At 43.6% G+C, this 17,681-nt stretch overlaps 1 protein-coding gene across 2 annotated transcripts; it reads right to left on the reverse strand.

Annotated features, from left to right (window-relative positions):
• Window positions 1-2,766: 2,766 nt before the first annotated feature.
• unm_hu7912 (un-named hu7912) lies at window positions 2,767-10,519 on the reverse strand. 2 transcript variants are annotated; one of them, XM_076731117.1, is made up of 2 exons: window positions 10,307-10,519; window positions 2,767-7,410 (listed from the first exon to the last, which is right to left on the reverse strand). In XM_076731117.1, the coding sequence occupies exon 2, from the start codon at window positions 7,356-7,358 to the stop codon at window positions 4,143-4,145; it is 3,216 nt and encodes a 1,071-aa protein (XP_076587232.1). In that variant the 5' UTR covers window positions 7,359-7,410; window positions 10,307-10,519; the 3' UTR covers window positions 2,767-4,142. The 2 variants fall into 2 exon arrangements, with proteins under 2 accessions (XP_076587232.1, XP_076587233.1); XM_076731118.1 differs by having other exon boundaries at window positions 10,394-10,480.
• Between the last annotated feature and the right edge of the window lie 7,162 nt (window positions 10,520-17,681).

Consider the following 17,681-nt stretch of genomic DNA (forward strand, 5'->3'; position numbering starts at 1 on the left):
AACATCCACACTAATACAGAAAACAGGCCGTAACACCATCCTATACTGTATGTTATTATAAGAGTTCTAACAAACCCTAGAGCTGCTGTAAATGGAAAACTAGACAATATAATCCAGTCCTTCAAAATGCCTCGGTTGATATGCTCAGTTTGCAGTTTTCTGCAAACTGTTCAAGAAGATTCATATATGCATTTGTTGAGATAGCAAATTGAATTTTTTGCTGTCATGGTTATCCAGCATTGTTGCTTTGTTCATATTCTTTCAGTCTATACTTGGTGAAATGTTAGGTTACTGTAAATATGTCAGTCTGTCTAGATCCCGTATCACACGAGTAATTCTGTGGCGCTGGATTGATGTTTTGTTTTATTTGTAAAAACAAAATTTGGTGTACTGACTCCACTTGTATCTAAGCCCCAGCCTGAGTGTGTTGACAGCTACCTTAGCCAAACTGTACCTCTTTGGCCTCTCTCAACATAAAACTGGTATAAGGCACGTGATATTGAGAGCTGAGACACATGATGCTACTGAGCACTCAGAGCAGACAAACAGTGCAATAAATGTTTCTGAGGTTAAGCAGAGCAGGCCCACATCCCGTAATGAAACACTGAAAAGAACAATAGCTCTCTCTCTGTGTGTGTCTGGATTTGCCTCTGATTGACATCTAAATTGTTATAATGGCTTATGATTTGTGAATTCTTCCTGTTTTGTTTTTGTGATGTGTTTGTCCATATAGGCCATTCAAAATCATCATTTTATTCTTTTGCTGTATTTCAGGTTTTTATTTTGAGTATTGATGTCGTGCAGTGCTCGGCCATCCTAACATGTTTTTACGTGCACTTTGTAAGTAAAGCTGACTGAGCTTGATTTCATGATGTGTCCATGCACACTGTACGTTGGCTCTCGGCTGGATTTTGCCGCTGTAGCGTGCCAAGACGAGCTCATTACAGGAGAGAATTCAAGCTGCGACAGGACAGGTTCACATTTTTCAAGTCTGTTTAAAATCAGTCTTCAGTTGATGAACAGTGAATTGGCTTTGCTAGCTGTAAACATTCCTCCTGTTCATTCTGGCCATTAAGAGATCCCTTCCTAATGCTCTTCCAGTGTAAATGATGGGGGCTTCACAGTTCTTGTTTCATAGAAAGCAATTCTAAAATTAATTTCACAAAGCTAATCCAATAGGAGGCTTATGCAGAATGAGTTAGACGTATCGGGTGGCGTTCTTCAAGTCTTTTCAATCCTCTTTGCTCTTTGCTCTCAATCCCTCCACCGCAGCTCAGCAAGGAAACACCTCTGGAAATTTTAAACTAAAAAAACTGTAACTTTGGAATATTTCCACTTGCATTAATAGACCCAGTGTGCTAAAACCTCAATTAGCTTCAGATTAACATTGATACATTTGTTCTTGGCAGCCAACTGAACCTATGGTATATTCAGGAAAACACATATTCTTCATGCATTTGAATGCAACTGTCTGTTAAAATTCATGTTGCTCTAAACATTTATAGGAAAATGATATCAATATATAAATTTACAGGTAATTAAAAAAAAAAAAAATCAACACTGTCAACAAAGGCTTGTCCATAAATGAATGGATCACAGCATATTTTGATTGACATGCAGTGTCTTACTATCAGATCTGCAGTCGTTAAAAAGGCCACTAAAGCAGGACATTTACCTGGACTGCATCCCCTGACAGCACTGTAATATTACAGCTCAGTACAATAACACAGGCTAAACAAAAAACCATCACATTTCTCATTTTGCTATTTTGAAGGGAGTTTTTCCAATAAAGACAGCAGAATGCAGATACAAGGGATATTAATATGATAGAACTGAACAAAGTGTGTGTGTGTGTGTGTGTGTGTGTGTGTGTGTGTGTGTGTGTGCCAACTCAATCAATTAAGGACTGTATTGTGGAGTACAGTGCTGCCTATTTATATATATATATATAAAAGTAATCCATGCATTATTCCACTAGGTGGCGGTCTAACAACATAGACGAATGATACCTAAAGAAACAAGCAGATCCTCAAGAAGACAACTTACTAGTGAAATGAATCAGACATGTTGCAGCATATGCATTGTAATAATAATAATAAATAGACGAATTAATAAAATCATAAATAAATAAACAAAACGAGGGAATCTCCTGACGTTAGCTCACTTTAAACTCAAATCAGTACAGAAAGGGCAAAGAAGCAGGATATGGAGCGATGAGGTTATGTTCTGACAAACATCCTGTCTTGATCAGAGTGAATTTGTCCATTTACATGTTGTTCATCAAAACATTACTCACTGCATTGTGCCCCACAGCCCATCCCTTCATATCCTGAGTTAAACCTGTAGTAACGGTAGAAGATGATGACTGGGAACGGGACACTGATGCATCAGACTATCAGTACCTGATCAATACAATTAGAAGATTTCAGCCTATTGGCATTTTGAGTTTTGATATAGTTTTTGCATTTTAACACAAAGCAAAATAAAAAGTTATTCTGAATGATAATGTAGATCGTTCATTCCTACCTTTCAAGGGATGGAGTTGATTGGACTTCTTTTTCTTGTTTGAATACTGATGATGATGTATGCTTATCACAAAACAATGTATGAAAAACATCCTAGCCGACGAGGTTAAAGGTCGGGAGGCTAACGTCTTCAGGCATGTCGATCATTGTGCAGAACAATCTTAATGATGGAAACTGTATAATTCTACCCTTCGGCTCAATAAGGAGTGCTGCGGAAGAGGAAGGCAAAGCCACAAGGTCACTCGTTAAATTCCATTTATTATATATTTATATATGGGTTATAAACATCACAAAATAGAAAGTCCAGGAGGGTCTTGCACAAAGATATATATAATCAAGTAAAAGAGCAACCTTAGATTAGTCATCAACGGCAATGGAAGCAGGCATATCATCATATCTGTGTTCAGTGCTGCAGCTGTGTTAGGAACATTCTCATGTTATAATTTATATTTTAGTGCAAACAAAGTCTTTGCAGCCTCGGCTGGGATTATTCAATATTAATAATAAAATAGGATTTACAATATAGATGTTAAGGTTGCTCTTTTATTGCATATTGTTTAAGAACATACTGTGGTATTAGTTACAATAAGGTCTCAGGGTTATGATGTTCAAATTATCTAATATTCAATATATATATATATATATATATATATACCTCTTACATTTCTAAGCATCAAATGGTATCTCATTAACATAATAAATGTCATCATAAGCAATATCAATATTAAAATACCTGAATATAAATAACATGCTTTGAGCAAAATAATTGTTCATTTACAATGGTAGTTCAAACAAGTGAAGTCGAGCGCTGTCAAGCCTTTAGAGACAGCTGAACCTATACATTGCTTTGTGTCAAATGCTTTTTTTTTTCGACTGAAGGCCACTTTCAAACAAAGCAATTTATACGAGAATGACATCAAGTCTTATCACGAGATGAAATAAGTCCCAACCAAACTTTTGAATGAAGTGGGGAAAAAAACGGGTGGTTTGATTGTACTTCTTCGTCTATCGATGAATAACTAATATAGCAATAATTAAAAAAAATACCCACACAACTACAGTATACTTAGGAAATAATACTTAAGTACTAGTAAATAATTGTAATATTACAACCAATGTAACAAGTTATAATATAAATTTCTGCTATAACAATTTCCGAGAAATCAGTCGTGGATGACTCTTAGAATATGAGACCTGGCTGTAGTGCCAACTATGATGTGGTGGCAATGAGATGTGTACTTCATAAATATTGTGTGCTTCACACATTGTCTGCAGAAACTGCACAGATCATACATGTTCACATCTTAAACACCTGGATAACTGGGTTTGTGCCTAGTCTACATGCAGGCTATTAACTCTTCAGAGTGCAACAGGATCAAAACAAGCCAATAACAACATAGGGCAACTTTAAAAGTGTGTGTGTATATACTGTACGTGTGTGTGAGTGTTTGTGTGCGTGTGGCAACAGAGTGAATTAAGAGAAAGACAGAAAGAGAGATTGGTCACATATATTCACATATGTCCATACCAATGTTCGATTTGCTAAACCACATCATGTATTTACATTATGTACATGTAGTGTAGCTGACATCATTATCGTTTCTATTTAGTGCTTTGCTATATAATATCATCCAAAAGGTGAGGCGTGCCCACCCAGTCCAGTGTTCTCGGCTCGGATGCAGCCATGATCATGCACATGAACTGTTTCCCCGTTCTCTTATCTATTGGGTAAATTGTTGTTGGAGTGAACCTTTTGTTGCTCTCCACAAACTCGCACAGCTGATTATAGATTTTGGGATACTCGTGACGAAGGAAGACTCCCCTGGTCCTGAGCTCACGCTGGATATTGACAAAGCACACCTCTCTGGCTTTTCTTCCCTCCTCCCCCTCCTTGTCAATGTCCGGTGTGCCTGGAGGTGGAGTGAGGATGAGAGTTTCCATTTCACTGTCCTTCTTGAGTACCTTTTTGTCAGGGCTTGAGGAGGCCAAGGACACCTTTGCATATTTTCGAACTGTTGGTGCTTGGACCCTCGGTGAAGGTCTGTTAGGCACTAGTTCACCAACAGCTATGGATACATTCAGAAGGAAACATTCATTGGGGTCGTACTCGTTACCTGCCAGCTGCAGCTCCTTGCAGTATTCACCTAGGTTGTCCTTGAAGCCATCCAGCTCTCTGAGAGATAAGTATGTAGGAGACATGAGGAGGCTCTCGAGCCCAACTTGCAGGAAGTTGTCAGCTGTCTCTGGATTAGCAAACCCCAGAAAGAGAACGCCTCTCCCTCTTGAGAGGTAGCCAGCTTTAGCAACGCGAGAGAAGGCTTTGTGGATCTCTGAATTCTCTCTGCAGAACTTCAGAGAGTGTCGACACACGCTGTTGACACGACCGTACAGACAGGTCTCTTTGTGGGTCTCCCAGTCATCCCTGCGACAGTTTCGAGAGCAGTAAAATGTGTAGCAACTGTGACATGACTTGAAGTACAAGCAGGCGTTGAACATATTCTCAATCCGGTTGCACTTCTTGTTAGCACACACCATAGCGTCGTCTTCATCTGTGCTGTGGTCTGGAGAGCATTCTTCTGCGCTCCTTTGAAAAGCATCACATCCACTATCAGGGTCTTTGATTGTGTCAGGGCTGGATTTAGAGGATGGGAGCTGCGTGTTCAGGCATCCTAAGTTTTCAAGTCCAGAGGAATCTTTGTCTTTGTCGTCGTCTTCAGTAATAAGCTGTTTTAGCTGGTCTAAAAGGTCCTCACTGGACTTCCTGCAAGTTGGTGGTTTGTAATCAACGACCAAATCAGCTAAGAGTTCGTCCAGTTGTTCCAGACTCTGCTGGAGGGAGAAGTTGTTGTGCTTCCTGTCTTTGCTTATGTCTGCTGTGTTGGATGGCTGCTTCTGATGCAGTACTCTCGGAGATGGCGTCTTTTCACCTTCCAGCATATCCCAGCTGACAGAGTGTGCATCGCGCCGCTTGTTGTTGCCGCCACTTAAGTCATTGTCCGTTATGGTGATCTCAGGAGTTACAAACCAGTGCCCACTCTTGGTACTCCTCCATGGATTGCTTGAGGCCCTCTCTAACGAGTTTTCAGAGAGTGAAAGGGCAGCGTAGCGCCTTGGTGAACTTGAGAGGTTTAGTATAACAGGTTGAGATGTGATGTCAGAGGATGCTCCTTGCCTTGCTTGGTGGAACAGGTTCTCATAGCTTCGTCCACGAGGCACTGATTGCTCTCTGTCATGCCGTGGATACAGAATATTGTCCCAAGACTTGGAGTGGTTTTTGACCTCTGCTCCTAGTCTGCTTGTCTCCATACAGCTGCTAGTAAACCACGGGGGTATAGTGGGGTCTTGCCTCACTCTTGGTGGTGTGTGCTGTGAGGAGTGGTTAGAGTAACCGGATATACTTGAGCGATACCAGTCATCTGAAAATGCCTGGGACATTCGAGGGCGTCGACGACCCTCCGTATGATATGGCCTTGGAGGAAAGTACAGCTCCTCAGGAGAGCCGTACGGTTTGGAATAAAACAACCTTGAGCTACTCATATGGTATGGATTGAACCGGCTGTCCTCTCCATAGTACGATCTAGACATTGGAGTTTGAGAAAAGTAAGATCCTGCCTCACTTGTTGAATAAGGCCTACTATATACAGATTGTGCTGGTTCTCTGTTGGAAAGGTGGTCTGTGTAATACGACCTGACAGGGAGGCTGTGCACCCATCGAGTCCTTGGATCATACTGACTTGTCATTGTACTACCGTGACTGGTTAGACTGGAACGATCATCCTGAAAATATGCTCTAGAATAGGGATGGACTGGATACCGAACAGGGTCCTCTGTATAGAAAAACTTGGTTGGTATGTTTGGGTTTGAGTAAGCTCTTTGCTCTTGGCTCAGATACGGTGCTGTTGGTGACGGCATTCTGTGCATGTCTAGATGCTGGTAAGAGATAGGAGACATGCTAGTGGTATAGTGGTATCCTTGTCTAAAATCTCCACTGTAGCATTCACTTGGAGTGGGCGTTGGTGAGGAGACAATCTGTCGTGGTACATACAAACCTCTACTGCTACTAGCCTGGGAGTATCTCTGCCAAAGATGCTCAGTCCGTACATTGGGAACCTGCCTAGCTGTGTGCTGCAGTACCGCAGCATCCGGTTTAATGTCCACACGGCACCTGACATGAGGGGTTATGGCTGGTTTATCTGGTTTATCCTCCTCAAAACAGTCTGAAACATAGAGGGGTGAATGGGGCTGAAGTTTGATGGGATGCACATCATTCAAAAAAGCCCTGTTTGAGTTGTAGGATTCTCGATGTGTTTCAGAAGTCCTTAAGGTATCTGATGCAGGCTGAGGTGCATCCCTCCCCTTCCTGGCTCCTGGAGGAGACACTGAGATGGGCACAGGAGTGAGGGTGGCCTTAATTCTCGGAGCGCTTTTAGATCTTGTTCTCTTTTTAGAGTCTGACCATGTAAGATGGCTGGTTTTGTCCTGGGTGGTGTGCTGCTGCTGGAACTGCCTGGTGTTGAACAGATCAGGGGATGAAAAGCGAAGGTGTCCCGGCTGATCCAGCCCATTCCACATTGGATCTTTGTTTAATGTCTGATGCTCAGCCCTCTTGTATGGGTACTCCATTGAGGAAGAGAAGGACTGCGGGTCATCCAGTGACTCGATGAAGTCAAAGCTGCGGCAGTGTCTTTTGTTGATGATTTCAGGTTTGTCAATCATTTTCAAGTCACATTGCTGGGAGGAGTGGAGAGAAATGGAGTGGTCAGCGAGGGGATTCAAAGTAACGTCCTGATATAGAGTCGATGCCAGTATATCAGGGGGATGCGTTCGTGTCATCTTAAAGGAACTTCAATGATCTCCATTCAGTGTGATTCACGATCAACACAGCCTGTGAAAAGAAAGAGATATATTAAAAACCAATACACCTCAGCGCAGGCAGTACGCTGTTTGTTAAGTTGTGCAACGACAGTAAGATCAGTTTATATTTGATGAATCTGAGAACCAAATCTCTATATACATTTTGAGATAATTGAATGCTAAAAGCATCTAATGAATCTGTACAACTAGAAGGTTTCTGGCTCAATCTGCAGGACCGACGGGATAAATCTTGGTGGTGAAAGAGAAAAAGCAGCACTTGCCCCTCCCTCATTACCACCACTCAGGTGCCCCTGAGCAAGGCCCTCAACCCTCAATATGCTCGACCGGAGCTGCTCAGAGGCCAGCAGATGAAATTGTGGTTGTACTGGGCAGCTTCCACAGGGCGCTCCTGCAAAAGAGAAGCTTTCTCTCAATTAAACCTCCCTGACCACAACACTACAACCACAACCGTCCCTGACCACAACAGCCCACCACATGACACATTCACCCGAGGTGACGGCTGCGTATGAACAGATGTAGTTGCTCATTTACTAACCAAGTTAATTTCGAGCCTACAGCCACAATACAACTTTGTATCCGAGCAACGTGACAAAAAGACGTTATCTGAGTTAATTTTTAATTTTAATGAAACTGGAGACTGTGAGCTGAATGGATCTGTTCATATTATCTTTAACTGCCGACTTCTTATTAAGAAAAAATGCAAAAATATAACTTGCAGCTATTCTTAAACTATTTCTGATTAAATATAATTTAAAACAAATTGTAGTAATAACAGTAATTTTATTGCGTTACTGCAGTATGTCTTGGTTTTCCATTAAATCCTGTAACCTATAACCAATTACACGTTAGAGGCCTCAACAAAATATTCATAAAAAGTTAGTTTGAGTTTCAGAAAGTGATTTTACTTGTTTTTACATTTTCACAACACACAGCATCTGTTTTCTCCGGTCTGAATTATTCACATCTTATGAATAAATAACATGCAGACAACTGTTGTTAATCTCAGCTTAAAGAACATTAAGAGTATTTTTTTAGGCCTTTGAATATTATCATGGAGAAAACGATTCCATTTCAACAATGGATTTATGTGTCACACACACATGGGCTTTCTTGCTGGCACCCACCCACGAGCTAACCCTGAGTTACCATCTGTTCACCGTGAAGAGAGAGGACTGACCAGCCATCTCCAGTCAGGTCTGCACAACACACCTAAATATCACGTCTGTTCACACACGACCGACCTCGACAGACAAACCAACGCTGATATTCACTGTTTCGCTTGACCCCTCACAATTTCTCGTTTCAACGACGCCTGTGTGTGTTTGCCCTTCATCAAAAGAAACACAGCAGCTACAGCTGCAATTTAGGATCATCAATTCTGTGTACAGCATCAGCTTTTCTTGTTGTAACGCAAGTATTTAAGATGCAAACGTAATTCAAAGTATCAATCTGGCCTGCTAAATTCAGCTATTGTCTAAGGAAATGATTTGCAGTTCAAGAGCACATTTTTCCATCTTTTCAAACCCAGTCTGCTGTTCTTCAACATACAGATTAAATACTATTACCAGCTATTCTAACACCATTAGGACCATGCAGACCACTAAATAGGGAAAAATGACTTAAATCCACCTTACTTTCTATTCTCCCAGGGTTAAATGAATGAGGTGAGGTGTCAGCAGGATGCAAGAGCCTTGATGAGACTTCACTTTACTGTACAGTATAAAAATAGACCTCATAAGGTGAAGGATGTAGATGAACACTGAGTGAGTAGTTCACTACCACTATCTACATGACTCAAACAGCTACACAGCTCTAATACATTAATGGCTATGAACAATAGCTCCCACTATTGTTGTATGAATGGGTTTGCAAGGATAACGTAAAAATAGCTCTGCACAGCTAATGTGCAAATCCCAGCATAAGAGCTGTAGCATATAAACGCCACAAGAGATTCACAGAATATCAGAATTCCTGTTGTATGTCTACAGTAGGTCACTGCTGACATCACCACAGATGCACTTTTAAAGTCCCTGCACAAACATTACGAGGCTTTTTCTGCAGGAAAGTGTTTGATGGCACTGATTTAGGATCAGAGATGAGACAAAACAGCAGAGGACAGAACAAGATGCTGAGACCAGCTGAAAGCATGCATTCCTTCCTCTGCTCATCTTCATGCTCTGAGGCTGTTCTTCAATACACTTTCCAGCACAAGTGTAAAACCACATGCCACATACTGTCTCCATGGCTACAGCACACAGCAAAGGAACCATGAAACGCTGCTGGAGTTGCTCACTGAGGGCACGATTTCAGTCTAAAAACATGGACTCATGCGCAATGAATCGCTCTAATGTTCTCTGTGTGGGCAAAATCCATGTGTGACACACCACCACTTCATACTGACCTTATCAACAAACGCACCAATGACAGTCCTGTGATCTGTTCATGCAACAAAAGGCTGCATTTCCCTGCGCTGTGGGTAAACTGGGGGATGTTTTGGTTCTACGTGCGACTGATCATATTTGGATGACAATTTGTACCTAAAAACAACTTAAAAAAACAAAGCTGTTTTCTCGGCTACCCTTTTTTCCCGACAATAACAAATGTGGTGCAGCTTCGCCTGAAGCCTCCCCACGGGGCCATACCGAGGCGCGTTCAGCCTTGAAGCCTTACCAAATACTTGCTCTAACGCACTTCAGCACCCCTTTTATTTTGGTGCTGCGGCACGGACGGCCCTCCATCCTTTGTGGCTGACCTGATGCCTTTGAGCCCGGAATGACATCATTTGCGGAGAGAGAAAGAAGCAGCGGGTTCAAAGCAGGACGGAGCCCGGCGGGGAGCAGGAGGAGAGAAGGAGTTCGCCTAAGTTTGGAAATGTTAAGATTTCGCGAGTGAACGAGGGGCCTTACCGTCTCACCAGCGAGCGGATCGGATGCGGTGGACATGGTGAGGCGGCAGCTTGTTTTCCGTGAGGTGCAGCTTCAGCCCTGACGCACCTGCCGTGAGCCTGCCGGAGCCGCGCTGTCCTTCACGCCGCCGCCTTACATGTTGTCTGCTGCGCCCAGCGATGCTCTCACACCCGCTTCTGCCTTTGTGTGTGTGCGTGTGTTGTGTTTGTGTGTGATGGAGGGGGGAGGAGGAGGTGTGTCTGAGCCTGCGCTTGTGCGCGTGCCTCCGGAGGCGTGGTTGTGCGTGTTTTTATGGGTGGGGGGGCCGGGGGTGCTGGAGGAGGCAGGGGTGGGTGTTCGGTCTCGGAGCAGCAATGCGGTCTCTCCGTTCAGCTCTGAATATGGAGCCCTGAGGATGAGTGCGCGGGCATTTCCGGGGGAGCTGCTGCTTGTTTGCTCGTCCTGCAGTGTGAGGTGCTTTGTAATCAGCTTTCCTCTTCATGAGGCAAAGCAATTCTGACAATTACATTTTTAGAAAGTTTGCGGGCAGGCTGTCTGCAGAGCTGGCCCTCTCCTCCACTTGACTGCTCACGTCTTGTCTTCCTCCTACACTACTGAACATGCATTAGACATGGTAATGAGAGAAGCAGTCCTGTTCCTACATACTGTAATTTTCTACTTTATTGTGATGGAAGTAGGTGGAAGGATTGTTTTCATTTTACATTAATGTGACACTTATTTTCTCATCTATGAAATGTCAGAAAACTGTGAAAAATGTCCCACAGCCCAAAGCGACATCTTCAGATGCATCCTTTTATTCAACCAACAGCCAAAAACCCAAATACATTCATAAGTATATCATGTATGACAAACAAAAAGCTCAAACTGTGTTACAGAAGCTTGAACCAGAAACTGCTCAGCATTTCTGCATGAACAATGACTTAATTCAATGAACAAATTAGTAATTAAATTTCTATAGATCGGCTAATCTTTGCAGGTCTGGTGTGATGGACAGTTTATCAAAACATGACCTGGAGTTCGTCCCCTGATAACGACCTGGAGTCTGGGGAACAACTCCTCACGCTGATGAAATCTGAGAGCTCGTACACAGACTCAGATTGACACCTGATAAAGATGCCCTCGCTTGCATGTCGTCTGCGTTGTTTACAATCTTGCCAGAGGAAAAATCGGTAGCGTCCTGCTCTGCCTAGCCCGCCCTGTGCCACACATATCTACCCCAGAGTCTCACCTCGCCACAGCCTTCTGCATTGTCTGAATTGATGATGGGGACAGCTGGCTGTGAGCCCCAGCCGGGGGCATGTGACTGCCGCTGGAAAACTGCTTACTGAAGCACTCTCACGGCAGATAGAAATCACCACAGCTGAACTGTGCTGATCAGGCTGAAGATGGCAATGATACTTAGCTTTGACAGTGCTCGTTTTGTTACAGGAAGAACAGCTTCGCGCTGCTTCCGCACAGCCGATTTTTTCTATTATCTACACTATTCCTGCCTGCACCGTGGTTACAAAACACCACAGCTAACCGAGACTCCATCTGTGACATACCACGTGTATGAGATATGATTCAGAATGACAGTACAGTGGATCTCACATTGTGCGCCGTCCAGCATCCCTGAGAGTGGGATCTATCTGAGCATGTGTGACTCACCCTCTCCAGCACAGTGCATTGGCATCAGTTTGTGTCAGCTGTTGGTTAGCAGGCATAAGTGTCTGTCAGCTGGCTGCTAGCAGGTGTCTTAGGCACCTCGTAGGCTCTGTGTAGAGGAAATCAATGGCTCTCTGTTGATTAGAGGCCCCTCTGACAGGGATCAATCAGGCTTATACCACCACAAAGTGACAACATTAAAGCAGAGCACTGCTTCGCTCTGCCTCCACTGCTCAAACAAGCTTTCATGCCGCTCTGGCATATCCGCCATAATGAGCCATAAGGAAGAATCTGGACGCTCTGCTTTGTTCCTACACTGTTCCCCGCTCATGTTGGCACAGTAAACATCCTTCAGTTCTCCAGCTGTCTCCAATTAACTCTATGTAAGATTAAGTGACTCTCTACAAACTTTCCTTCTGATTTCTGTGTTCCCATTGGAGGGAATTACATAAGAGATGCGAGGATGCACACACAGCCAGGCCCCATCGCTTACAAAGTCCAGCCCAAAATAGCTACTGTGGCAGGGTAATACAAAGCAACTCTCAGCTTCACTTATTTTGGACTGTAATGATATGTCAGAGGAAACAAGGAAAGCACATTAGACAGAGATGTTAAGGCAAACACATTTCAGCTTCACAAGAAATCCCCAGGGATGCTAGAGATGTCGTCCCAGTAGTGTTGAATATTTCACACAGCCAGAATTAGACATCCTTCAGGACTGGGGAACCTCCGGCCTCCACGAGACCATTTCATTCGGCCCGTGAGGCGATTCATGAATACGAAAAAGCAATTACTTTTTTCCAGTGATAAAAGAAAATAACATAAAATAGTAGACTAACACTTTCCCCCAAGTGGTCCCTGAATGCACCACACTGGTAGAGTTGATATCACATCATTGCAGGTGTCAAGAAAACAGAAGTATGCAGAGTGTCGAGAGAAATGGACAAACGTAAAAGGCAAAACGTTGTGCTTAAGTTAGCTTGCGAGGATGAAATCTCGAGCATCATAGCAGCTCAAAACTTCCTAGACTGGATGAGGTGCAAGGACAAATGCTCATGGATCAAGTTAATGCTCTTCAGTGGCGTTTGGATGCCCAACAAGCAGCCTTCACAGACCACGTTCTGACAGAGACAGTGGAGGCAGGCTTCATGGTGAGTGAGCTAATAGCTAAGTGAAGGAGCGCCTCGTTGCTGCTGTGGAGCTTCGAGCACCAGACAAAGTGAAAGTTGTTCAAAGTGTCAGATTGTCTTGAATAATTCATAGAGATTAAGAAAAACACAGTGATAGCTAGTTTCTGTGTGATCTGACTTTCATGGTGGACATGACCAAGAAGCTCTCAGAGCTGAACCTCGAGCTCCAGCAGCTTCTCAGTTCTCTGCTTTCAGCTGTGAAATCACTCGAAGTGATATTAAAGCTGTGGCAGCTGGAAAGAGGAAACACTGTGCATGTTCCTGCTTTGCAAGAGCAAAAGCTGCTGTGACATGTGAATATGCTGCTGAGTGTGAAACTCCTTCAGGAGTTAGGTGAGAGGTTTCAGGACATGGATGTGTCTGACAACGAACAAGGTGAAATCAACGAGCTGCAGAGCAACAACCTGCTGCTGTGAGCAGCTCCTTTCAAAACTGACTCCTGTTCTGCTCAAGACTGACTGACCCGAACCTGGAAAACCAGCTGTGAGGAGCATCATCGTCCTCACTATCATCTGACGTCAGACCTCGTCAAAGAGAAGCTTCTCCAGCCATCGCTTCAGAGGTTAGTGTGACGTACGTGTTCTATAATTCAGTAAAGCCCTCTAAAAGTCGAAATGACCCTTGATAGGAAAAGGTTCCCCACGCCTGCCTGAGACAGACGTCTGTTTGAATGTGGATGACTCCTTGAGATCCTACAAGCCCCTTTCATACCCTGCATGAAATATGCAGATGCTCTGAACCAGTGGACTGGAGGGAGTGAGATGCAGCAGCAGCATGAATCTGAAGACTCAGTGGGAGATGCACCCAGTCTTCCCTTAATTCCAAATGAACCCTGACTAAGTCCTCGACAAATTAAACCACCCAATCCTCCCCTTCCAACGCTCGCGCTCCAGACATAATTTACAGCTGCGATGGTCTTTATAGGGCGCATGCCACTCAGACCGTGTGTGTTTTTGTGAGGATTTAGACGCAGCCAAGCGAAGTATTTGGATGCTTTTTTGGCTCAACGGGGAACCGAAGCGGCCACGATGGCGTAGCTTTGATTCCTGGTGGATCAGACTAGATTATATTCAGAGGATTGTTCGGCTTTTCCCGACTGCCTTTGAGTTACTGGAGTGACTCTTACGACTGTCTTCCTGCAGCTGATACTGTAAAGGTGGAAGAAATGATTTCATGATCACTCCCTGAAGAAACCCTCAGCTCTGGATTGGACTTGAAGAACAGAATAAAATAGACCGGAATCATCATCCCAGTGTAATTGTGTTATGTTTAATTAGCAAATGATGTTTGCTTTGGCTGCGCAAAAAAAGAGCATTCCCATCCACTCCCAGTAACACAGACTTTAAGGTCCTCATAAACAAATTCATGTACGAGCCAAACCATTTGGGAGCGGTATCCATGGCAACCCACACCGAGTAGGAGCAAAAGAGACTGAATTGATTTCAAAGGGAACGAAGTAAAGTGCTGATGGGAGTCTTCCATGGAGACCGTAAAAATCTACGTCACGAGGAGAAGACGGAGGGAGGTGAAAATTGCTTATAAACCCTCAACAATCTGCAGATGCACCGCGGGGGTGGGGGGGTGGAGGGGGGTGGGGGGGATTCAGCTGTGCAGCTTCACGTCCGCTGTACAAACATACAGTGCGGATGGATGTCTCCTGCGTCCCTGATTATCCTCAGCAGGGATTGACAATTTAAAGTTAACATAAGGTTTAGCATAAGGAGAGCCCCTCTGGCAGGCCCACGCTGAAAATGAAACAGGAACAAAGGCCCGTGCTCGTGTGGGCTCGCTCACATCCTCCTCGCAGTACATGTAGGTCAAAGTAAGAATAGTGTAGATATTATTCACAGCTGCAGTGAGCAAACACAAACTCCTCTGTCCTGGTCTCTGGAGTCACAGTAAGACATCCCATGGTGAGTCTTAATTAAATCTTTACTATACAGTCCTCTCTCATCCTTCATCATCTGCCATTTTGGCTGAGGATTCACTCAGTCATGTGTGCAAGTTTATTAAAGGGGAACACAGTTGGAAGGAGGAGACGGGCCTCTCGGTGGGAGCAGTTTCTTTCCGAGGGCTCCTGATGGTGTGAATTATTTGTGGTTGTGCATTGTCACTGTGATATTGTTATGTAACGGCACAGAAACAGAATGCAGCTATATTACGGTTTGAGCAAACAGCTCCTGCTCAGTTTCATCACATTTTCAAACACTGATTGAGGTCAGCAGGAGGTTTTATAATGCAGGGCTGTCATTAAGGTCCCGCTATTCAAGACTGGACGGACAACAAATCTTTTGTGCCGCGGTTAGGAAGAATCAATGAGGTCCTTCTAAATATGGATATCTCTCACTCCCCGTCCCACAGCAGTACAATGCAAAGCAGTACTGACTTGCACTAATTGTGCGAGGCTGTAGGCCATGTATAATGGCTGCAGCAGGCACTGTTTCCCGTAAAAGACTCCCCTCTGACTGCAGAACAAAACATCTGAATCGCAGACTGACGTTAGCTTTTCTTTTTCTTCACAAAAGAATGAGAAAACACTTGAATGTTTATTCAAGTGTTGGAAATGAATGAAACAAATCCGCACGGCTGGGATGTTTCCTCATTCAAATCCTGCATAGTTTGCACATCCACCCGTCAAATTACACATGCAAATCTGTTTTGACACTTAATGTATATAATTACACATTCTGCTTGCCACTTGCAGCCATCCAGATGCACCTGTGCTTGCAGCTTCTCCGGGCTGTTTAAATGGGTCAGCTCTAGAAATATCCTGGCTCAGAGAAGAAGTCGTGAGTGCCCCTCCCCTTTTGTCGTCTCTCTGTCCGTAACGGAACAAAACTACTGCTGGCAACACCCTTGAAAATCCTTTATTTGTGACCTGCAAGGTCGTAGAAGTTTTATTAGAATGATTACACAACATCTAAAGTGTGACTGTAGTGGGAGAAAATTACTTTCTGTTGTTTTCTTGTGAATGAACTGCTGAGTTTGCCAGATAGAGAGAAACTGTCCAATGACAGCCTGCTGTCCTCTATCAGGATGCTAAAGTCATCCCTTTACTAGTTTAGACTCAGAATGTGAAGTGGTGTGTGTGAATGATGCTGACTTCCAAACAGTAGATAAAAAGTGGACTGTAATTATCTTCCGGAACACGTTCAGTATGAAATCATGTCGCTCCTGATCAGAAGAGCATCTTCACTGCTAACCACACCTAGATTTAATAGGTGAGAGGGGTACGGCTCGCTGGGCAGCCGGATAAGAAATGCAAGCAGGCAGACAGAGCTGTAAAAACCACACTGACCTTTCGTGAGCGAGCTGCTATTTAACGTCCTGCCTGCAAATTGGATTTTGCACTCCACACACTTTTGTCTGCAATGAAAACTTCCAAAGGGAAAAGAAATTGATCCATTCGGTGATTAAAATTGACCCCTCTCCCTCGTTGCACCTACCAGCCAAATATTAGAGAGGGCAAGTCATTTTATAGTTGGATGAGGGAAAGTAAAACGTCTCGGTTTAATGTATTTGTTTCAGCTGGAGATGCGGGCATTGATTTGTACAAAACAAGGCAATGAAACAGTCATTCTTTTGACTGGGGATGCATAATACGAGCGGCCTCTCTCCGCTGCAGCTGCTCCATTCACATTTGCAGCCCTAATGAAAGCCCAAAAGATATCGCAACATAATACATGTGCTTTTCCTCAAACACCATGAATTAGGCCATTCTAACGCAGAGAAAAGACAAGTCGAACTGCGATGAGTGGTTTTCAGGGAGCCATTTGTTCACATGTGCCAGATTAGCTTTGTTTAATAGGATTATGCACACTTTGGTATTTGTGTTTTCGGTGTGATTATGACTCAGAATTGTGTAAGTAAAATGTATGTCTCAGAAGACACAATGGAAATGAGACCTCATTGGAGTTTTTAGCACAGCAGACGACCAAACTCTAATAAAACTGTTGTCTCTGCAGCAGAACCAAGATGATAATGACTCCACAGCCAGTGATTTACCAACATCTCATTTCTAAGAAATGGAAATCTGAGCAGTTGAACTGAAGCACTGAGCATGTTTTTATTTTTGAAGATGTCTTGAGAAGGATGCATCTCCAGTTTTTGCTGATTTCCTCCTCACGCTCCATGCACATATAGTAAGAACTTGCAAAATGATGAATAGTTCTTATTCAACAGATGGAGAGATTAAAGGGCACGCTCATCACAGTGCAAAATGATTTATATAACCTGATTGATCTCATGCAGAATTGCAGGCTGTGGCGGTGAAGCTGCAGGCCCACACCACCTTGTGGTGACATGAGTGTCTGCTGTTAAAACCCTGCTCAGATGAGCAGAGTGTGCTCAGCTCACAGTGTGCAACAAATGCATTTCAGAGCATGTTTGATTGCTTTAAGGCTTGTTTCAGCTCCTTCCACACTTCACATTTTAGATCATTTCTTAGATTCTATTTCACTACCATGCACAGAGCTAATGGCATAATAACAAAACAGTGACTTTATAAAACCTAAATAATGTTTTGAGTTTCCCGATCAGGA

The sequence above is a fragment of the Chaetodon auriga genome, chromosome 5, assembly GCF_051107435.1.
Source record: "Chaetodon auriga isolate fChaAug3 chromosome 5, fChaAug3.hap1, whole genome shotgun sequence".
NCBI lineage: Eukaryota > Metazoa > Chordata > Actinopteri > Chaetodontiformes > Chaetodontidae > Chaetodon > Chaetodon auriga.

Bases quoted from the DNA above. Each gene is read 5' to 3' on its own strand.
- unm_hu7912 (XM_076731117.1), bottom strand. From the start codon at position 7,358: ATGACACGAACGCATCCCCCTGATATACTGGCATCGACTCTATATCAG.